The sequence below is a fragment of the Octopus bimaculoides genome, chromosome 5 (assembly GCF_046866305.1).
Source record: "Octopus bimaculoides isolate indiv1 chromosome 5, ASM4686630v1, whole genome shotgun sequence".
Taxonomy (NCBI): Eukaryota; Metazoa; Mollusca; class Cephalopoda; order Octopoda; family Octopodidae; genus Octopus; species Octopus bimaculoides.
In genome coordinates this window covers 31,670,517-31,695,101 of record NC_142932.1, presented here as the reverse complement: position 1 = coordinate 31,695,101, position 24,585 = coordinate 31,670,517, and the positions used below count along the sequence as shown (strand labels likewise).

Genomic DNA, 24,585 nt, shown 5'->3' with positions numbered 1-24,585 from the left:
GGTCGGCCCGAGGCTATAGTAGAAGACACTTGCTCAAGGTGTCACGCAGTGAAACTGAACCCAGAACCATGTGGTTGGTAAGCAAGCTTCTTACCACACAGCCACTCCTGCAAGGGTGTCTTTTTCTTTATAACTCTCAACAAACCTTTGAATATATTTGTGTGTCTGTGTGTACCCTTGATCTGACATTGTGTGAAAGTTGTAAATGAATGAGCATCACTGCCAAACAAGCAATGAAGAAACATTACCTTGCTAGGAAATAGGTGAGTGTGAGCAACAGGAAGGGCATCCAGCTGTAGAAATTTTCTACCTTAATGAATTCCATTCGATAGTTCGACAGGAGCTGGCAAGCTGAAGAGCTGCATCCTAACCCTAACCCTAACAGAGTGTGTTGGGTGCGTTTTGTGTGGCACCAATATTGGCAAGTTTACCAAATAACTTGCAAGACATAAGATCCAACTGCGGAGGTGAGAGGTATTGAGGGGGCAGGGGTGTCCTGTGTGCCAGATGATGAGAGGTTAGAGAATGAGAGAGACAGAAATGGGTATCTTGCTGTAGAAAGACAAATGGTTACCCCAGCTGGAAAGAGAAGAGAGAGAGAGAGAGAGTGATAGAGATAGTGGCAATGTGCTAGGGCACCCATGTACAAGTCACACCTCTAATTTAGTTTTGAGCGAGGTCGTTGCCAGTGCCGCTGGACTGGCTCCTGTGCAGGTGGCACGTAAAAAACACCATTTGACCTCGGCTGTTGCCAGTACCACCTGACTGGCTCTTGTGCCGGTGGCACGTAAAAGTACCCACTACACTCTCGGAGTGGTTGGCATTAGAAAGGGCATCCAGCTGTAGAAACTCTGCCAAATCAGATTGGAGCCTCGTGCAGCCATCTGGTTTGCCAGTCCCCAGTCAAATCGTCCAACCCATGCTAGCATGGAAAGCGGACGTTAAACGATGATGATAATGATGAATCTTAGTACAAAATTTTCGGTACTAAATCATAAATCTAGCTTTGCCCATTGTATGTTGCACATTAGTTGTTTCGGTTGAAAGCAAGTATAGTCTGTTTTTAAGTTTCCTCTTTACAAATCTACTCAGAAGTCAAATATACAGGTACGAAAGTACCTTTACACCACGTGTAAGTATAAATATATTTTTTTAGTAATCATCAAAAAATATCAGAACTCAAATTCCAAAACACATATTCTGAATTAATCATAATTACATAAACATTTATATATAAAAAAAAAGATTGTAGCAAAAAATAAAAATAAAAATAGAAAGTTGAATAATAATAATAGCCCTGATGCAGTACCAGGCAGTGGGCTCTCTTGGCTTCTCATCTTAATTGATTGGAAGTGTTATCATGTACTTGTTTTGTGTTGGTATAAAAGATGGGCTACAGCAAATATTCTGCTTAATATTTGCTTGTCTGTTGTTTGACCGTAACCAGTTGAGCATGTCCCTTGCTGGTTGACGATATGTGCATCTCTGATCACGAGCAGAAGTAGTGGAGGAGCATCATAGCCATGTGTTGAGAGAAATTCTTAAGGGTCTGGATAATTCACCTTTGGAAACAAAGGTGTTTCGTTCAACATCCTTAGACAACCCTTATTCAGGGACATTTTGAGTGGGATGGGCTACTCAACCTGAAGAAAATTCTAACTGAGCCCCACCTGCAAGGTCATGCGTTGTTTATCTAGATATGAGATCACCATGTCGCGCACATATGGTTGTGATGCATGTACCTGGTGTACCTTTATCCGATGGGTAGTCATGAGGGGTATACTGGGCTTCATATCTTTTACCCAAGTTTCACTTTGATGGCATGCTCTCACTCAATAATAATAATGGTTTTAAATTTAGACACAAGGCTAGGAATTTTTGTGGAGGAAAAATAATCTTTGTTGGAAATAAATATGTGAGGGTTGGCAACAAGAAGGATATCTGGCCATAGAAAATCTGCCTCAAACGAACTCTTGTTTGACCCATACAAACATGGAAAAGTGGACCTTCTGTTCCATATTCATTCCAAGAACACAGGTCCAATAGAAACATAAAGCAGAGAACAGGCACATGCGTCTGGTTTGAAAGTGAAAGTAGACAAGTGATGAGAAGCTGCATATTTTCTGTGTAAAGACACGACAAAGACAAGGGGGGGAGGGGTTAATCAAAATCTTTATAGGGGTGTGGTGCAAATCTATATGAAGGACTCCTACGAGAGGAACTTTATAGAATTCCCTTAGTCTAAGAGCTCTTGTTGCTATATATGGTTGGTTACATACACTCAAAGAATGGTGTGTTTAATATCAGTGAGCTGACAAGACTTGTTAGCATGTCATTTTTTCTGTCTTTAACTTCAGAGTTCAAATGTCTCCAAGGTTGACTTAGCCATTCGTCCTTTTGGGGTTGATAAAATAAGTACCAGTTCAGTACTGGGTTTGATGTAATCAACCTACTCCTTGCCCTGAACTTGCTGGCCTTGTGCCCCAGATTTGAAGCCAATATAAAACCATCTCCTTTCAATACTAACCCTTATCCTCATCTGAACAGTCTTGTTTTGTAAGTTACTGGTGCTGGTGGTATGTAAAAAGCACCCAGTACATGCTATGAAGGGGTTGGCATTAGGAAGGGCATCCGGGAGTAGAACCCATGCTAAAGTGACACAGGAGTATGATGCAGTCTTTGAGTACATTGGATTCTGTCGAACCATCCATACCATGTCAGAATGGCAAAACAGATGGTAAATGATGATGAGGATGTATTTGATCAGGGATTTTCTTGTACAAATGTTATGAACATGTGATATACAGAAGATATACAGTGACAACATGTAGTGGTTTACGAGTGTGAACAAGAGTGTGAGTGAGAATATGAGTGTAAGTGCAGATCGAGTGACTGCATACACGAATGCACACATTAACAAACACTTGAAGCCCACCTTCCGATTGTTGCATATTCTCATTTTATATGGTGAATAAGAGTATAATATTGGTTGCAAAAAAACTGGTACGGGATCAGCAATTTCGAGGAAGGGGGCAAGGTGATTACATTGACCCCCAGTGTTCAACTGGTACTTATTTTATCAACCCTCAAAAGGATGAAAGACAAAACAGACCTCAGCGGAATTTGAACTCGGAACGTTATAAAGACAGCTGAAAAGCTGCTAAGCATTTTGCCTGGGGTGTGTTAATGGGGTTTTGCCAGTTCGTCACCTTAATTAAAGTCTATAATATTGAATGAGTTTCATTAGGAGTTGCACGAAAGTTAATCAAGCTGGGAGTTTTAGATAGATAGTCCTTGCCTCACATACAGACACACACACACTGAATATTATTAGTTGGAATTTTAACCCTTTAGCATTTAAACTGGCCATATCTGGCCTCTCACATCTACCCTACAATGTCATTCTAAAAATAAGCATTCACGTGATCAAAATCTCAAAGCTATGAGATGATCCACGATTAATTCTAAACAATATGAACAATTAAGCATTACATTTGACAGATTAAACTGAATGCTAAAGGGTTAAATGAAAGAAAAAAAAAATACAAACAAAAAAACTCACAAACATTATAGCCAAAAAAAATGGACATACATCAATGACATACATGAGACATTATATAAAAGATTAAAAAAAAAAGGTTAAGTTGAGGTCTAGAAGGGTTTGTTGTTGGCCACTAAACCATAAGGGGTTTTTTTTTAACCTCACGGAGCTTCAACAATATTAGTGTTTACAGTTTTAGAAATTACTGATATTAGCCAGACACAGAATCAAATAAGAATCAAGGTTATTGGATATTTTAGGGGAGAATGTCTTGGACGAAGTTAAAAATGCTTTAATTCTCTTACCCCTTTTCATAACTTCCAAGTGTTCCCAAAGTATATCACCCACGTAAGGTGGCGCTCTTTCCAGAAAAGCATCTTTACCAAGTTGACACATTTCTTTACCGGTCATGTTGAAACGATCGGTGCGAATGCCATTGAGAGCGTATTCTTGTCTGACCCATTCCAACCATTGCATCACATTGATTTTGTTCCACTGTACAGGATCTAAAGAATACATCAGGGTATTTGGACTGTTAACGCTTCCTTACTAAAGTATGGCATGGCATTAATGCACACATATGGTCCAAACATACAAATATATACACACACTAACATTCAGACAAAAACATAAATATATACACACTGTAAAGACACACAAACGCTTGTGAATATATACTACAAATTAAACGAAGAAAGCATGCATACACAAAATGTGTGTGAGTGTTTGTGTGTGCTAAACTGGTTTCAATTCCTGGGCTAGGTAGTACATTGTGTTCTTGAGCAAAACCCTTCATTTCACCTTGCCCCTAGTTCACTCAGCTGCAGGGAGGTTCCAACAAAAGCTTGGTAAGTTAGCCCCACAAACTGACTGGCGTCCTGTCCAGGAAGGGGTATTGTCGTCTCAGTCAGTTTATACGTGATGGAAATCGGGTCAAGCTCCGGCCCTAGGGTCCTACGATTCACGGCAGGCTCAGGACCTGTATATATGAGTATGTACATATTATGTATATATGTGTGTGTATGTATATATATATATATATATATACATATTACATGGTCATGTGATTGATGAGGACTATCAGATGTTATATATCGCTGGTCACAATGCTTTTCACCTTGCTTTAGCTTTTGAATAAGGATACCCTGCTGGCTAGGCAGGCAGGCAGGCAGGCCAAAAGTCCCCCCAGCCCCTGATCGGGAGGCTAGTCCATCAAAGGGTTACCCATAGACAGCTGAGTGGATTGGACAAGTGTGAAATGAAGTGCCTTGCTCAAGAACACGACATGGTGCATGGTCTGAGAATTGAACCCACAATCTAGCTATTATGAGTACAACATCCTACCATTGGTCCATGCACCTTCAGTATGTGTGTGTGTGTGTGTGTGTGCATGCGCGCGCGCGCGTGTATATGTAAAATCAGTCATAAAACATCTATTAAGAACAGCAATAACAACAACAACATCTACAACAGTAACATATAAGGGCCAGAATGCCTTTGATCAAATATCACCTTGATCAGACCAGGCACAGGGACTAAACAACATCCACAGCAACAACAACAACAACAACATCAACAAAGACAAAGCTCACTAAAAGAAAGAAAAGGAAAGAAGAAAGGAAGGAAGGAATAAAGACGGTACTTACCACGTGGAATATTTAATCGTTGTTGTTCTTTCTCAAAACTTTTAAAACTAGCAAAGAGAGCCTGGGACACTTTTTGGGTTGTTCCTGGCGTTAATGGCAAGATGTGATTGTTGGAATAATCTGGAATGGTTAGAGGAATAATTGACATGAATCTTGGAGACAGAGCATTGCAAACATCACAATATACACCCCCATCCTTCTCTCTCTCTTTCTCTCCCTCCCTCAACCACCCATCAGAACTTGTTTCTAGATTTATATGGAACAAAACAAGCCTCAATGCATTCAATTTGCTAGAAATAGCAATGAAATGTCACTAAAACTACAACCTGCTAGTTTTAAAAAGGAAAGACATATTGGTTAATTGTAAGTTTACACACACTACACCTGGAATAGAAAAACCCTCCAGGACAGAAGGTTGCTTCTCAACCATGTAATCTTGGGTTCAGACCCCCCCCCCCCTGTGTGGCACTTTGTCAAAAGTCATCTATAATAGCCCCAGGTTGACCAAAGCCTTGTGAGTGGGTTTAATGGCTGGGGACAGAAATAAGCCCATCATCATCCCCCCTCTCTCTTTCTATATTCACTACTGGCCATGTCTTAAAAGACATGTTAGGATCCACAATGAGCAGAACTTACCTGCAGGTATTGGTAGTGCAAATCAGAGGTGCAATCTGTGTGGGTGTTTTTTCAAAACACTGTCTGGTTTAAAAAGCCACATCAGACGCCATGAAAGGGCTAAGGTGTAGGTGCAGGAGGTGGTCAAACTCTGTTTAAGGAGTAGACAACCACCATATATATATATATATATATATATATATATATATATATATATATATATATATATATATATATATATATATATATATATATATATATATATATATATATATATATATATATATATATATATATATATATATATATATATATATATATATATATATATATATATATATATATATATATATATATATATATATATATATATATATATATATATATGTGTGTGTGTGTGTGTGAGTGGCTGTGTGGTAAGTAGCTTGCTTACCAACCACATGGTTCTGGGTTCAGTCCCACTGTGTGACACCTTGGACAAGTGTCTTCTACTACAGCCTCAGGCCGACCAAAGCCTTGTGAGTGGATTTAGTAGACGGAAACTGAAAGAAGCCCGTCGTATATATATGTATATGTGTGTGTGTGTGTGTCTGTCTGTCTTTGTCTCCCCAACATCGCTTGACAACTGATGCTGGTATGTTTAGATCCCCGTAACTTAGAGGTTCAGCAAAAGAGACCGATAGAATAAGTACTAGGCTTACAAAGAATAAGTCCTGGGGTCGATTTGCTCGACTAAAGGCGGTGCTCCAGCATGGCCACAGTCAAAGTGACTGAAACAAGTAAAAGAAATGTTTTTTTGTTTTTCATTTTTTTTTTGTTGGTTTTGTTGGGTCAGGAGGTTGGCTTTAGACCCTGACCTTCAAAGGACCTCCCCTTCTCTGAGCGCGTAAAAGTGCAACACCAAGTGTATATATGAGTTCAGCTTCCCTGCGTCTTTTGTGTAATCAGTGTGTGTACATGTGTGTGAGTATGTATGATCATATCTGAGTGTGTATGTGTACCCATGTTTTTGTATAATCGATATATTTTGTATAATTGATGGGCCTTTAAGCAGTGAATTTGTACTGATATTTGATTTTTCGTGTGTGTGTGTGTGTGTGTGTGTGTGCATGTGTGTATTGCTGTAATGTGTGTGTGTATATGTATGAGTATTTTTCATTCTTCTATACATATAATATAAATTACATATGGACACAGACAAAATAATACACAAAAACATCCCCAACATACACACGCATGCATAAACATTATATATATATATATATATATATATATACACACACACATAAATACACAAAAACAAATACAAACACACATTGTAAAGTATATCCCTTAGTAAACACGCATGCACAGATTAAACAAAACACTCCCCCATAAACACAACACACACGCACACATTGTACAGGCATTCATACACACCTGTCAACAAATACACGTAAACACACACACACACAGACATGGCCAGTAGTGAACAATCATTGAAAAGCAAAAATCAATAACATATCCCCACTGAAGCAACCACCCCCACCTCACACACACATACATTCACAGTCGCACACACTCTCACACACACAAACACAGAGAGGCTACTTGCAAGGCTAAACACACACAAGAGTTGGCAAGGAATCTTGAAACAATATTTACCAAAGCCACTAAGCCATCGATTAAGAACCTCGTAAAGACGAGTCAGATCGGTTCTATCAACAGAATCTCGGCTGGAATCAAATCATGGCCTTCAAATCTTTGGAATGTCGACACGATCAAATAAAACTGAAGGTCAGTCATGAAATTAACGAACGCTGAGTCGTTAAGCCGATAAGTAAACTATTTTAATGTTTTGTTAGACTTGGCAGAAATATCACTCCACCAAACACACACAAAGAATATAAAAAAAAAATCAATTCAATAAAAGAACAACAAATAATGGATTTTTGATGAGCCTTAAAGTGCTGGACAAGTAGAGTTAATTCACTTGTTTGACAACAGAATTTACAACTATCACATGATGTTGTGTCAAACACATATTACAAGAGCTTCTTTCTGTTTCTGCCTAGCAAATCCACTCTCAAGGTTTTGGCCAGCTCAGTGCCATAGTAGAAGACTCTTGTCCAAAGATTCCACATAATGAAATCTGCAACTGACACCTTTGAACATTGGGCCTCACCAAGGCAGTGACAAATGACCGAGACCTTTGGAGATGTGCTGTGCTTGAGAAGATCTGGCAAGCTAAGTGAGACCATAACTGTGGCCTATGCCAGCCCATTTAAGAGTAGTACCCTTCAATCAATGGACAATAAACTATGCTTGCGAAGACCTGTTGAGGCAAGTGAAATCGCTGTCATTCGAGCATGATTGTTGCCAGGGCCTCTGACCTGGCTCCCGTGCCGGTGGCACATAAAAAAAAAAGTAACATTCGAGCGTGGTTGTTGCCAGTGCCGCTGGACTGGCTCCTGTGCAGGTGGCATGTAAAAGGCACCATTTGAGCGTGGCCGATGCCAGTAGCACCTGACTGGCCCTCGTGCCGGTGGCACGTAAAAGCATGCATTACACTCTCAGAGTGGTTGGCGTTTGGAAGGGCATCCAGCTGTAGAAACCTTTGCCAGATCAGATTGGAGACTGGTGCAGCCCACTGGCTTGCCAGTCCTCAGTCAAACCGTCCAACCCATGCCAGCATGGAAAGTGGACGTTGAATGATGAGGATTTTTCTATTCTTGCCGGGGTTAAATGGAATTTGCTGAGGCAAATTTTGTACAGCTAGGTGCCCTTCCTGTGGCCAACATTCATTTATTATGAGAATATTTCCCCCGTGGGCATGTATGTTTTAACAGATAACATAACTGGCACTCTGTCAAATTACAACAACAAGGGTTCAAGTTGATTGGATCAATGGAATAGCTTGCAAGTGAAATTAACATGCAAGTGGCTGAGCACTCCATAGACACTCATACCTTTAATGTAGTTCTCAGGGAGATTCAACATGACACAGGATTTAACAAGGCTGGCCCTTTGAAATACAGGTACAACTCATTTTTGTGAACTGGAGCAACATGAAATAAAGTGTCTTGACCAAGGACACAAGATGCTGCTGGGAATTGAACTCATGAGCTGGCTACCCTAACCACCAAGCCACCTGCCTTCACAGAAGACTAGAAACAAATGACCCTGCTTGTATGATGGTGATACTCATTTACAGCTATCATGTGATGATGACAAGGACAAGGAGACACGTACAATACATGACAGGATTCTTTCAGTTTCCATACACCAAATCACTCACAAGGCTTCGGTTAGTCTAGCACAAGACACCTGAGTTGCCATGCAGTAGGACTGAACCGGAAACCATATGGTTCACAAGCGAACATCTTAGCTACACAGCTATGCCTCTGCGTGTGCGTGCATGTGTGTAAGTCCGTGTTTGTCTCGCCATATTCGACAACCAGTGTCGGTTAACGTTCCTGTAACTTAGCAGTTTGGCAAATAGAAAACAATAAAATAAGTACCAGACTTATAGACAAGTACTCGAGTTGGTTCCATCGATCAAATCCTTTAAAGAAGTGCTCCAGCATAGCCACAGTGCAATGACGGAAACCGATGAGAGTAAATGAATTCACACAAGACACACACTTTACAAATTACACTTTCCATGGAAACATAATACCAGACACAGAACTGTCTCTAGCCTCTCTGTATTCCAAGGTACACTGGGGGTAATTATGGTGGGTGGGGGGAGTGGGGAAGACACAATAGCAGAGACCTTTACCAGAAAGATAGTTAATGGCAGCTAGAGACAGACTTACAACAATAAGTGTGTGTATATATGTGGGTGTGAGTGTCTGTATGCGAGTGCGTACGAGGGGGGAGAGAGAGGTATGCTTCTTTGACATTTTATCAAAATTTCACCTTCACCGCACTCCACTGCACACCCATTCATGAGCCACCTCCATTATTTGTTTTCCACAGTGTGTGTGTGTGCATGCGCACATGCAATGCTGCATAGCTTCAATAAGATATGCGCCATCAACTTGCAAGCAACAAACACTATAACCACCACCACCACCACCACAATTGCTTACAAATTACTACTACTACTACTACTGACACTACTACCATCTCTGCTGCTGCTGCTGCTGCTACTACTACTACCACTAGTCAGTGCCATATCTACAGTATGTGTGTGTATATTACACATACACTACAAATGTCATCACTGTTACTATTGGTACTGATACTAGTATTAGTAGCAGTAGTAGTAATAATAATAATAATAATAATAATAATAATCCTTTCTACTGTAGGTATGAGGCCTGACATTTTTTTTGGAGAGGGGACCAGATGATTACATTGACCCCAGCACTCAACTGGTACTTATTTTATCAACCCTGAAAGGATGAAGGGTAAAGTTGACCTCAACAGGATTTGAAAAATAATAATAATAATAATAATGATAATAATAATAATAACAACATTCAGACTAACAGAGTAATAGAAGCTAGAAGGCCTGATTTAGTAGTAGTAGTAGTAGTAGTAGTAGTAGTAGTAGTAGTAGTAGTAGTAGTAGTAGTAGTAGTAGGTAAAGAGAATAGAAAATGCCAGATAATTGACTTTATAGTCCCAAATGATGGAAAAAATTCAGTAGGAGAGGTCTAGAAAAAATAGCAAAGTACCAGGACCTAGAGATTGAATTACAGAGACTGTGGAAAGTGTGGGTAAAATGTATCCCTGTAGTTAAAGGTGCATTGGGAACTATTCCTAAAGATCTGAATAGATGGATAGAGGAAATAGGCATAAAAAACCAGTTTAGTATAGCTTCAGAAAATGGTGTTATTAGGGATAGCTAGGATACTTAGAAGGGTTCTTGGCATCTAAGGTTACTTGTTGTGGCCTGATGTTATGATCTTTTTCTTTTGCAACAGTCTAATCTGTTGTGTGTATATGAATAATAATAATAATTTTTTTTTTTTCTACTCTAGGTACAAGGCCTGAAATTTTGGGGGAGAGAGCAAGTTAATTAGATTGATCCCAGTATGCAACTGGTATTTAAGTTATCAACCCCGAAAGGATGAAAAGCAAAGTTGACCTCGGTGGAATTTGAAGTCAGAACATAAAGACAGACAAATACTGCTAAGCATTTTGCCTGGCATGCTAACAATTCAGCCAGCTTACCGCCTTGATAATAATAATAATAATAATAATAATAATAATAATAGCACTCAGAGAGTGCAAACCTCCCCAAAGCAACACCAATGTCCTCTCAACGATTAGCTAGAGATGATTTTTAAAATGAGAATATCTGAAATAAACCTCTCTCACAAATGAGAATACTAAAACAAAACTGACCGCTCTCAAAAATGAAGTTAAAAAAATATATATAGGAGAAATAATCCAGAATCCTTGTCCAGTACCGGATTGAACCCAAAATCTAATCAGTTCGTGCCAGTCATGAGGGCAAACATCCCTTAAAATTTCATCTGAATCCATCCAGTGGTTTTTGTGATATCTTGTCCATGGACAAACAAACACGACTGAAAACAATATCTCTGTCTTAGCTAAGGCAGAGGTAATAATAACAATAATAATAGTAGTAGTAGTAGTAGTAGTAGTAGTAGTAGTAGTAGTAATAGTAGTAGTAGTAGTAGTAGTAGTAGTAGTAGTAGTAGTAGTAGTAGTAGTAGTAGTAGCGATACCAGCTCCACAAATACTAGCTAATATCAGTCAAACTACATACTACAGTAACTTATGTGGTCTGCTCAAATTACTAGAAACATCAGCAAAATCTCCTTACAATCACACCCTGCTCTCTATAATAAAGAATAATGGCACCAGTTATACACAATATCTGGAAATGCAGCAGATGGGAAGGTCACAGTTGGAAGGCGTTTTTGGTCATAAGTCTGCTTGATGAAAGCTGACCTAGACCTAAGCCACAACAACAGCAAGACACCATCTACTACTACTACTACTACTACTACTACTACATCATCAGGATTAATTACAAGCCTCATACCACCACCACCGAAACAACCACTTACATTCCACCTACTACAGCCAGTACTAGTACCACCACCACAACCACAACCACAGCTACTACCAAATTTTGTGATGTTTAACAAAAAGTGGGGGAAATTGCAAAGTAAAGTTGAACCAACCTTTGGCGAACTGCTGCCGTTTTTGGTAAGGATTTTCTAGAGAAAAAAAAGAAGGGGAAAATATATGAATATACACAATTCCACTATTAAATACATCTATATATACATATATACACACACCATTAAATACAACTGTATATAAATATATATACACACACACCGTTAAAATACAAATGTATATATATATACTCTTTTACTTGTTTCAGTCATTTGACTGTGGCCATGCTGGAGCATCGCATTTAGTCGAGCAAATTGACCCCAGGATTTATTCTTTGTAAGCCTAGTACTTATTCTATCGGTCACTTTTGCCGAACCGCTAAGTCACGGGGACGTAAACACACCAGCATCGATTGTCAAGCGACGTTGGGGGGGGGGGGGGGAAACAAATACAGACACACAAACATATACACGACGGGCTTCTTTCAGTTTCCGTCTACCAGATCCACTCACAAGACTTTGGTTGGCCCGAGTCTATAGTAGATAGTAGAAGACATTTGCCCAAGGCGCCACGCAGTGGGACTGAACTCAGAACCATGTGGTTCGTAAGCAAGCTACTTACCACACAACCACTCCTACGCCCATATAGATATATATTAGTGAATGTGTGTGTGTGTGTCTCCTTGTTCGGACATCGAGTAGTAGTCGTAAGTAGGATTCACCAATCATGCAAGTAGTGTAAAAGATCGTCGTAAATTTCAGTGAGATTTAGCTGTTATTTCTAGCATATTAACCGAGTTGTTTGAAACTCTGCCGCCGGCTCACCACAATCAAATGTATCCCTCAATGAAATTAAATCGTAAGAGCGCTCTCTCTCCACCCTCATCCCCACGTACCCCCATCTCTCTGTCTCTCCCTCCCTCCCTTTCCACCATTGGATTCAGCGTGACATTTCATTCAAGTCTCTTCTAAGTACATTTACAGAATTGGTGAAATTGATACAACTGGGAACAACTTTTTTTTTTAATCTTATTCCACCTTTTTTAAAAAATTTTACAGCGTTGCACACATAGTCATACAATCGCTTTAACAGTTTTACACACACTCACACACACAGAGAATATGGTATATCTACTTATATTATTAATCTAATATCGTTTATACCATACACAGTCAATATACATACATATACACAGTTATACGTTTATTAAATCCTTAACTGTCTTAAACTATCAAATTAATACTTAACAGAAACACACACCATCATATACATATATATATATATATATATATATATATATATATATATATATATATATATATATATATATATAGTGCTTGTGTAATTGACGAATTAAGGTTACACTGCCCAAGTTCATGTACCTCTATATGGTTTAATAATACATCTTTAAGTATGTATACGTTATATAACATATTTACACGCTCACTATATTATGTAATGCACACACACACACACACACACACGCACATCCACACAATCTGTTGTCGGGGGGGGGGGGGGGTTGATAGTGGTAGCAAGTCTCTTTATAACGACCGAGGTATATTTATGAATGACAACAGATTTTAAGGCAAAGCGACTTTCTCAAGCGTAAGATTGGAGAAATATTTCAATGAAAACCTCTCGAAAGCAAACAATTGAAAACAAAACAACAAAAAATATTTGTTTGTTTTCTTTTTTATCCCCCCACCTCCATAAAAGTGTACCTTTGTGAGTGTACAAACAAGAAAGATTTTTATGTTGGATGGAATAAACATTACGAGTCGCTTTTTTTTGTCAATGAGAACGGCAAAAAACTGGTTTTTATTCGACTTTTCATCCCCACCCCATCTATAACAATCATCATCATCATCATCATCATTACCATTATCATTAAGACGGCAAGCTGGTAGATCGTTCAGCACGCCGAGCAAAATGCTTAGTGACATTTCGTCAGTCTTTACGTTCTGAGTTCAAATTCCGCCGAGGTCGACTTCACCTTTCATCCTTTCGTGGTTAATAGAATAAGTACCAGTTGAACACGAGGTCGATGTAATCGACTAGTACCCCCGCCAAAAAAAATTTCAGGCCTTGTGCCTATAGTAGAAAGGATTATTATTATTATTGTTGAGTGAGAGAGCAGTGCATGCTATCAAAAGGACACTTGGGTAAAATATACGAAGCCCATTATACCCATCATGACTACTCGTCTGATAAGGGTACACCAGGCACATGCATCACAACCATATGTGCGCGACGTGGTGATCTCATATCAAGATAAACAGCGCATGAACTCGCAGGTGGGGCTCAGTTGGAATTTTCTTCAGGTCGAGTAGCCCATTTGTTTAAGGATGTTGAACAAAACACCCATGTTTCCAAAGGTAAATTATTCAAGCCCTAAAGAATTCCTCTCGACACAAGACTATGATGCTCCCCCACTACTTCTGCTCATGATCAGAGATGCACATATCGTCAGCCACCAAGGGACATGCTCATCTGGTTAAGGTCAAACAACTGACAAGCAAATCTGTGGTATTGAGCAGAATATTTGCTGAAGCCCATCTTTTGTACCAAGACAAAACAATGTACATGATAACACTTCTAATCAGTTAAGATCAGAAGCCATGAGAGCCACTGGTGGCATGTTGGCCATAATTCTTAGCGACATTTCCAGCAGAGTTCAACTTTGCCTTTTTATTCTTACTGGGTTGATAAAATAATTTTCGTTTAAAAATGAAAGGCCTAGAAAACTGTAAGGAATAACTGCGTTGGGGTGTGTGCCTTTTGAGTAAATCTGGCTGCAATTTCTAGCAGTCAACTCGATATTACTACTACTGCTGCTGCTATGGTCGTAGTGATTTTGAAATGTGAATAAAAGGTGTGTGTGTGTGAGGAAAAAGGAAGTTCAATGGAATATTTTACGCGGACTAGAACCCACAGCCATTGTATTTGCTGCAATAAATGAAACAGCAAAATGGGTGGTGGATATTTAGGTTAGCTGTGAATAGTTGGTTGGTAGGAATGTAGATGTGTATGGGTAGAGATGTGGGTATGTGTGTGTATGCGTGACAGTGGCCCGCCAACTGCACGCCTGATTAAACGCAGACAAGGTTGTTTTTTTTTCTCAATGAAACAAGAAGAAACATGTAACACGAACAACACAGTGTGTGTGTATAATTATTTAGTAAACACTGAATGTAAATGTGAGCTACTATAAGTTTCATGTCCAACTTGCATAACTTGCCGTATACTACACTCGACCATGAAACTTACAGTAGCTCACGTAGTCATATATTTAAGCCGCAAGGACAAAATAACACACTCGTACATACAAATTACACAGCTATCCACCCACATCCATATATACACACAAATACATATTTATATATGCGCACTTTAAACAAAGATTCAAGCAGTTATATAGAATAACATCTTCTTCGACCGAGTAAGTGCTATAAACATATTTTTTTTATTATCCTGTACTTGTTTTCAGTCATTTGACTGCGGCCATAATGGAGCACCGCCGCGAAGAGTTTTAGTCGAATAAATCGACCACAGGACTTTTTGGTCTTATTTCTTTCTCATTCACTGAACTGCTAAAGTTATGGGGACGTAAACAAACCAACACACACATCTACTAAATGCGCTGGCTGTGTGGTAAAGTAGCTTGCTTAACCAACCACATGGTTCCAGGTTCAGTCCCACTGTGTGGCACCTTGGGCAAGTGTCTTCTACTATAGCCTTGGGCTGATCAAAGCCTTGTGAGTGGATTTGGTAGACGGAAACTGAAAGAAGCCCGTCGTATGTATTATATATGTGTGTGTGTGTGTGTCCCAACATCGCTTGACATCGATTGCTGGTGTGTTTACGTCCCTGTAACTTAGCGGTTCGGCAAAAGATCCCGATAGAATAAGTACTAGGCTTACAAAGAATAAGTCCTGGGGTTGATTTTCTCGACTAAAGGCAGTGCTCCAGCATGGCCGCAGTCAAAATGACTGAAACGAATAAAAGAATAAGAATATATATATATGTATATACCATACATATATATATACATATTGTATATACATATATACATAATATACATTACACATATACATATATATACGCGCGCGTGCGCACATGTACATCTGTGTAGGTGTGATGTGTACGTACGTCTGTGTAGATAGACGTGTGTGTGCGTGTGTGTATATGAACATATATATACACAGCAACCAAATGATACATCATATTATTACACACACACACTTTTCTAATGCGGAAAGTAGGTTAGTTAGAGAGAGGGAGGAAGATGGCGGGGGAGAGGAGGAGGAGAAGGAGTATATAAAGCCAGCGTTTATAAGTTGAATGGGTGCGAATTGAAAGGAACGTAGTTGTCAATCTTAGAGCAGAGACCGAGAAAGAGAAGAAGAGAGTAATAGAAATATATATATAATATATATAGAGAGAAAGGTGGGGAGTAGTTGTAGTTACGATATGAGAGTGAGTGAATGAGAGCAAGCCACTTGTTCATTGACACACATGTGAAAAGATAAAGAGAACAGCGAACGACTGTCATTTTATTTTACTCCAAGTAACGCCCCTCCATTCATCTTTCGACCCCACGGACTAGGAAATGAAACAAAATAAATGAAAAAAATATAGTATATGACAAGAAGAATAAAAGAAAATAATAATGCAAAAAAAAAAAATCTCAGTGCCATATATGGTAGAAGGCGGAGCGAAAAGACACGCCTCCTTCATTCATTTAGCCTTATTTTTTTTTTAATAAATGTTCCATATAAAACAGCAAGGAGTCTTTCTCCCCCATTCAACTTTCATCCCAACATCACCGAGACACGGGTCAGTGAATGGACTACAGGTTTGCGAGAGGAAGAACTTACACACACAAGCCTTTCCAGCAGGCATAATCGTTAAACCTCGGACAAAAATTTATTTGTTTTTGTTATTTGTTCCGGCTCTTTACATTCAGAGTTCAAATCCCGCCGAGGCCAGCCCTATCTTTCATCCTTCCGGGGTCAATAAAATAAAGGGACAAGTCAAATACTAGGGTCGAAGTAATCGACTTTCCTCCTTCTCCACAATCTGATGGCGCCAAAATTATTATTATTATTATTTTCATCATCATCAAGGCAATGACGTGCTGGCAAAGCACATGGTTCTGGGTTCAGTCCCACTGCGTGGCACCTTCGGGAAGTGTCTTCTATAGCCTCGGGCCGACCAAAGCCTTGTGAGTGGATTTGGCAGACGGAAACTGAAAGAAGCCCATCGTATATATATATATATATATATATATATTGACCGTTGACTGAACACTATTCAATTTTTTTTCTCCGTGTTTTTCTCCTTGTCTCCGTATTCTTTCTGTTGAAGAGCGTAGCTCGAAACGTCAAAGACTTTCCGTATTCCCGAGCGTCATACTAATACATCCTTTTGTTATTTACACCACCTGTCCTCGTCTGTTGTTGTTTTTTCGTACATTCTCCCATATATATATATATATATATATATATATATATATATATATATATGTATGTATGTGTGTCTGTGTTTGCCCCCACCCCGCCACCATCGCTTGACAACCGATGCTGGTGTGTTTTACGTCCCCGTAACATAGCGGTTCGACAAAAAGAGACCGATAGAACAAGTACTAGGCTCACAAAGAAGTCCTGGAGTCGATTTTCTCGACTGAAGGCGGTGCTCCAGCATGGCCGTAGTCAAATGACTGAAACAAGTAAAAGAGTATGCCTACCTATCGACCGCAGAAATCCGCGATATAAATTTAAATATATTAGCGAGAATAGTGCGCGATATGGCGAGCGATTACTGCATATATATATATATATATATATATATATATATATATATATATATATATATATATACTTTATTTAAAGCAGCGGAAATATATTTCTGCTGCTTTTAAATAAACTATATTACTCTACCTCTGGTATTTGAGTACTCTTTTTCCACTTTGTTGCACATTTCATGTGCTTACTCCGGTATAAATACGTACGCTTGTGTATTCATTATAAAAAAAGAGAAAAACGTTGAGTAAGCCAAAGCACCCCCCCCCCCAATTATTAAAGCCGAAATCTTCAGACTATTCGACTTTATACAAAACAGTTCATCAAAATGCTTGGGCGTGGCTGTATGGTAAGGCGGCTTGCTTTCCAACCACATGGTCCAGGGTTCAGTCCCACACCGCGGCACCTCGGGCAAGTGTCTTCTGCTATAGCCTTGGGCCGACCAAAGCCTTGTGATGAGTGGATTTGGAAGGCGGGAACTTTTATTTTTTTACTTGTTTCAGTCATTCTGACTGCGGCCATGCTGGAGCACCGCGTTTAGTCGAACAAGTCGACCCCAACGTAGCTATGCAAAAAGAGCAATAACACTATTTTGAGAAGGAGAGAGATAGAGAGAGAGAAATAGACATAAAAGAGAGTGAGAGGAAGAGAAAGAGGAACAGAGAGGGAGGAAGGGGGAAAACAGGTCGCGATATATATATAGAGTGAGAGATTAAGTAGGAAGGGGAGGTGGAGTAGCCTGTGTCAAGCTGACAGAAGTTGTTTTTACGAAATAGTTTAAGAGCGTCGTTGATTATAAAGAAAAAAGGCTTTGTGGAGAAAATACTTTTAATGTTTGAAAAACTTATGAATGAAAGAATTTGAAACGAGTTGAGAAAAATAGAATGTGTGTGTGTGATATAAAGAATATATGATTTATGTACACACATATATATATAAACATTGTTTTTTCTTTATGCTCTAAGTAAATATATATATATATATATATATATATTCTGGCCATGCTGGAGCACCGCCTTTAGTCGAATCAAATCGACCCCAGGACTTATTCTTTGTAAGCCTAGTACTTATTCTATCGGTCTCTTTTTGCCGAACCGCTAAGTTACGGGGACCTAAAACACACCAGCATCGGTTGTCAAGCGATGTTGGGGGAACAAACACAGATACACAACACACACATATACATATATACGACGGACTTCTTTCAGTTTCCGTCTACCAAATCCACTCACAAGGCTTTGGTCGGCCCGAGGCTATAGCAGAAGACACTTGCCCAAGGTGCCACGCAGTGGGACTGAACCCGGAACCATGTGGTTGGTAAGCAAGCTACTTACCACACAGCCGGGTTCAGTCCCACTGCGTTGGCACCTTGGGCAAGTGTCTTCTACTATAGCGTCGGCCCGATCAAAGCCTTGTGAGTGGATTTGGTAGACGTGAAAGAAGGCCGTCATATATATAATATGTTACCCCAGTGTCACTTTGATGGCATGCACTGCTCTCCCACTCAATAATAATAATTATAAATAATAATGATATGTGAATAATGAATGTTTTGTGTTGTTTAATTTTCAGGCTACCGGGAAAAACTTTCAGTGTACACGTGTCTACCAAAAGTTCAGTCGAAGTTTTTAATGTTTCGCCACAATTGGACATTTATTCTAATAGATAATCTGTGTGTGTGTGTTAGGTGGGGAATGAGGGTTGTGGGACTTGTGATATTGAGAGGAGGCGGAAGAATTGGAGGAAAGCTATGGGTGGTGTGTGCTTGCTGACTAATTTGATGAGCAAAACACGACGACCGTAGCTATTCAAATACGGGTAACTGGTAACGTTTGTAATTTGTGTAACGACGATAGTTATGATGATGATGATGATAATAATAATAATAATGGAGATGTTGCTGATGGTGGTGGTGACGGAGGCTGCTGCAGATGACTAACACGATAAAATAACAAATTCGATAACCCAGCACCGAGTGCCGCAGATGAGAAACCTTCAACACGTGCCAACTTGGAAATATTATTCAAATTTTTTGACGAAACAGAAACTCTTTTAATCCAGTCGGAAAAATCAACAAGCAACAATGGCGGCGATCTACTCTGACCATATTGTTCAAAATGGCGGATACAACTTCAGTCAGGCCATCTCCCCCACTCTCTTTCACTCTCTCAGCCACAGCAATCTCCCCGCCTCTCTCACTCAAAGATCGATAAAAAAAAATGTTTCCAATAATTTAGGTAGCTTTTCAATTTTCGGTTCAAATCTTGTTCGAGCCAGCTTCAACCTTCTGGGACTGTGTCAATATAATATGGCACCAAATAAGGAACCTATTCTACAATTTCAAAAGCACCGGAAAAACAATGCCTTGCAATATTTTCTTTCAGTGTTTTACATCCCGAGTTCAAATCCTGTCAAAAGTCAACACTGCTTTTCATCTTTTCGAGGTCGATAAAATAACGCCTCGACTACCACGTCTCCTTTAGCATTCACATCAGTAGCAGAGGTACTCAACCGTTCTCCCCACCACCTGTGGACGCCTTCAGAACGTATTTCACTCGGGTGAACTCTCAAAGCTATTCCATGTTTACTCTCTTTTACTTGTTTCAGTCATTTGACTGTGGCCATGCTGGAGCACCGCCTTTAGTCGAGCAAATCGACCCCAGAACTTATTCTTTGTAAGCCTGGTACTTATTCTATTGGTCTCTTTTGCCGAACCGCTAAGTTACGGGGACGTAAACACACCAGCATCAGTTGTCAAGCGATGCTGGGGGGACAAACACAGAACCAAATCATTGCTCATAAACCATGGCAACTAAATCTTATATAGACGCCCCAGGGATTATGTGGACTCCGTTAGAGAACCACTGGCCTAAAGTGTTGCATTTGGAGTTTCTTTTCAGTGGGGTTAAAACAAGGGCAGCGTTGAATGAAGTGCTTTGTTCAAGGACAGAATGCGCTGCTCGGTCTACGGATGGAACACGCAGCATTACGACGACGAGTCTGATACTAAACCACATTAGGGCACGAATCTTCACACACACAAACGTGTGTGTGTGTGTTTATACGCTGTGTATATATTTGTGTGTATGTGGGAGGTTGATAAGATCAACCCAAAAATAATTAACTTAAGTATTTTAGTAAATATGGAGAGCTTATTAAAATACTTAAATTAGTGGAGTGTGTGTGTGTGTGTGTGTGTACACATATATATACAATCATACACGCACACACATAGGCGGGAAATGAAGGCGCTTGAAATGTGAATTCGAGACGCACCTTAGATTAAAACATTATTTTTGTGTGTGTGTAAAAAGAAAGAGAGGTGAGGCTAGTAGGTTGAGATCTCTCACTTGCAATATATTGTGACATAAGAATAAGGAAGAAATAAAAGGGGGGGACCCGGGTCTCCCACCCACCCCCGCTCGATATAAACTACAATTAAAGAAAGTCTGTCTCTTGATGGTGGGGTACAACTTAAGGCATTGATGTTGTGTACAAACGAAACAGTCTTCCGATGTAACAGCGAACACACACACACAGAGAGAGGCGCAAACATGATTGAGTGTTAAAAAGCTTGCTTCCCAACCACATGGGTTTTGGGTTCAATCCCACTGCATGGTACCTTAAGACAAGTGTCTTGTACTGAAGCCCGAGGCTGGCCGAAACATTGAGTGGACTTGGTAAACGGAAACTGAAATAAGCGCGCGTGCGCTGCCTATATATATATATATATATATATATATATATATATATATATATATATCCAGATTAAGGGCTATAATATGCGATACCAACTAACACTGCATGCAGTTTCTTCTTACTGTAAGGGGCCGTTTCTTCCTTTAATGACTCAACAGTTAAGTCATGTCTGATAGATGGTTATGCGAAACTTAGGTAACAGCACTAAAAGCTTTCAGTTCCTGTATGCATGTGGTGTTCGAATTCTTCGCTTTAGGGGCTGATAGGTCTCAGCAATGATAATGCAAGGTCCACTACGGAAAACTGACGTTGAATTTAATTTTGAAAACCTAAATAAATATATCGTTTCTGAAATTCCTCCGGAGGTGCGGATGGATTTGTCATTTACCCGGGTGTTTTTTTTAGTCGCCAAAAATTCACCACCACCACAACTCTTATTACTACTACTACTACTACTACTACCACTACCAACAACAACTACGAACCTATATGTCCTGTTATTTCTATGACTTCACCAATTTAATGGTGATGAAATAATCACACAACTGACACAATTACGTTCAAGTACATGTCATATATGCACTCTAATCTATATTGTTTAAATCAGGGGTTCGTTTACGTATGGACCCCCCCCCCTTTGATTTCTATTTTAGTTGGGTGGACCCTAATAACCATTTGATACACTCTTTTACTTGTTTTAGTCATTTGACTGCGGCTATGCTGGAGCACTGCCTTTAGTCGAACCGCTAAGTTACGGGGACATCAACACATCAGCATCGGTTGTCAAGTAATGCTAGGGGAACAAACACAGACACACATTTATATATATATATACATATATACGACGGGCTTCTTTCAGTTTCCGTCTACCAAATCCACTCACAAGGCTTTGGTCGGCCCGAGGCTATAGTAGAAGACACTTGCCCGAGATGCGTCTGTTTAAAATCTTTATATTTTTGTGGTGAAAGAGTAAAGCAGGGTTCGCCACCATCACCACCCCAATCGGACCCTGGTGGAGCTTTAAGTGCTTTCGCTCAATAAACACTTACAGCACCCGGCCTGGGGATCGAAACCGCGATCCTACGACTGCGAGTCCGCTGCCCTAACCACTGGGCCATTGCGCCTCCACTGTTATATCTACATATATAATACTAATATATACATATAACAACAAACAATTGTTTCACCAAAACTAGAGATATGACGTAAAGGCGGAGAACAAAAGTACAAACACGGGTAGCAGCAGCAGCAGCAGTAGTAGTAGTAGCAGTAGTTTATTGTTGTTTACAAGTGTGTGTGTTGTTTGTGTAAGTGCATAAGGCTAAATTGAAGCGCGTTACTGTGTGAATGATGGGGGAGTGGGGTGGGTTGAAAGTTTGTGTTTAATGACGACGCAACACAGGATTCATTGTGTCTCCCTTCTGAAACGATAGAAACACCCACAACCACACAGATGAAGATGTGTTCCATTCAAATACAAAAACTGAAGCCTGAACCTAGAAATCACAAAATACCAGCCACCAAGACCGTTTATACACGTGCGTGTGTGTGTGTGCGTGCGCGTGCATGTGGGAGAGTACGTGTACGCATGCGTGTATAGAAAGGAGAGACAGAGGAGAGAGTATGTGGTGGTAATATCTTTTTACATGATTTCAACCATTTGACGATGGCCATGCTGGAGTGTACCACCGAGAATTTTTTAGTCGAATGAATCAACTCCAGTAATTGGTACTGGTTCTATCGGTCGATTTTGCCGAACCGCTAAGTTATGGGATGTACACACAAACAAACACACACACACATATATATATATATATATAAACATACGACGGGCATCTTTCAGTTTTCGTCTACCAAAGATTCCTGTCCGAGACTATTGTAGAAAAACATTTGCCTTAGGTGCTACACGGTGGAACTGAACCTGGAACTACATAGTTTGGAAACAAGCTTCGTAACACACAGTCACACCGCTTTCTACGCTGGCACATGCCGGATGCATCGACAAAATCTAACTCCTCCGCTTTGGAACGGTTTCTACAGTTGGGTGCCCTTCTAAATGCTAACCACCTTTTCTAATCAATTCTCTATATATTTTTCCTTTTCTGTCGCTCTTCTGATGAAGGACTAGCGTCCGAAACGTCAGAACTCTCCGTCTTGTGTGAGCTCTTCTTCCACCGTCAAAGACGCAACAAATAAATCAGCCCCTTCATTATTAAAGCTCACATACTGGGTCAAACATATTTTTCACCTTGAACCCTTTTTATTCCTATTTTACACAGGTGGGACCCTTACAGCCTGGAAGAAAAATCTTATCTGGACCCTCAAAAGTCATATGAAACCCCGATTGAGAACCGTTACTCTACAGCCTCGATCTCAAACTTGCTGAACTTATATGAGAATGAACGAAGCATTTTAGATAAATAACTGAAAATACTCCCCCTCCAAATTTGTAATTACTCGGGTGTAATTATCACGTAACCATTTTTCTCTCACCGCCACCAGCACTACATCACCCCGTCAACAAACAATTAGACTGCTAGATAATTAAGAAAATATCTCCTGTTGAGATTAGTAGATCCGTAACAGACACTGCCTTTAATCTCTTTCTCTCGATAGGCTTCCACGCGGTTTCCGCTTACGAAATTCGCTCGCAAAGGCATTAGCTGGCCTGGGGCTATAGAAGAAGGCATGTATGTACCCTAGGCAACGCGCAGTGGGACTGAACCAACCCAAAACCCCATTTAACCACACACACACACACGCAAATTACATAAAAAAGATAAGATGGAATTGAGAAAGAGAGAGAGAGAGAGAGAGAGAAAGAGGGAGAGAGAGAGATTTTATCGATAAAAGCACATATAATGGTCGCGCAAATTGAAAGTTCAGACGGCATAGATAATAGTATATAGTCTAATTACACACACGCACGCGCGCGTGTGTGCGTGTTTGTGCTGCACAAAAGTATGATGATACTGTAAACAGAAGGCTGCGAATCAGCAATCAAAAAACCTCTCCGTCAGTCCAAATGCAATAATATATTTCTATTGTTTCCAGCCGTATGAGAGCTCGTCAGCCAAATGCACTCTTTAAAATGAATCTTATGTTTAGCTCCAGATCACTCATAGACAAGGATAACTACAGGAAAAACGTTCTTAGTTGTAAACATCAAATCTTAATATCTTAGAAGTTATGCGAT

At 39.9% G+C, this 24,585-nt stretch overlaps 1 protein-coding gene across 9 annotated transcripts in view; it reads right to left on the bottom strand.

Annotated features, from left to right (window-relative positions):
* The window catches only part of LOC106878581 (protein c-ets-1-A), a 208,469-nt gene that overhangs the window by 19,649 nt on the left and 164,235 nt on the right, over window positions 1–24,585 (bottom strand). For all 9 annotated transcript variants that reach the window (XM_089352150.1, XM_089352152.1, XM_089352151.1 and 6 more), the window contains 3 exons: window positions 11,949–11,984; window positions 5,188–5,307; window positions 3,847–4,047 (listed from right to left, as the gene is read on the bottom strand). In XM_089352150.1, coding sequence (XP_089208276.1) covers window positions 3,847–4,047; window positions 5,188–5,307; window positions 11,949–11,984 — 357 coding nt within the window. The remainder of the gene's footprint in view (window positions 1–3,846; window positions 4,048–5,187; window positions 5,308–11,948; window positions 11,985–24,585) is intronic.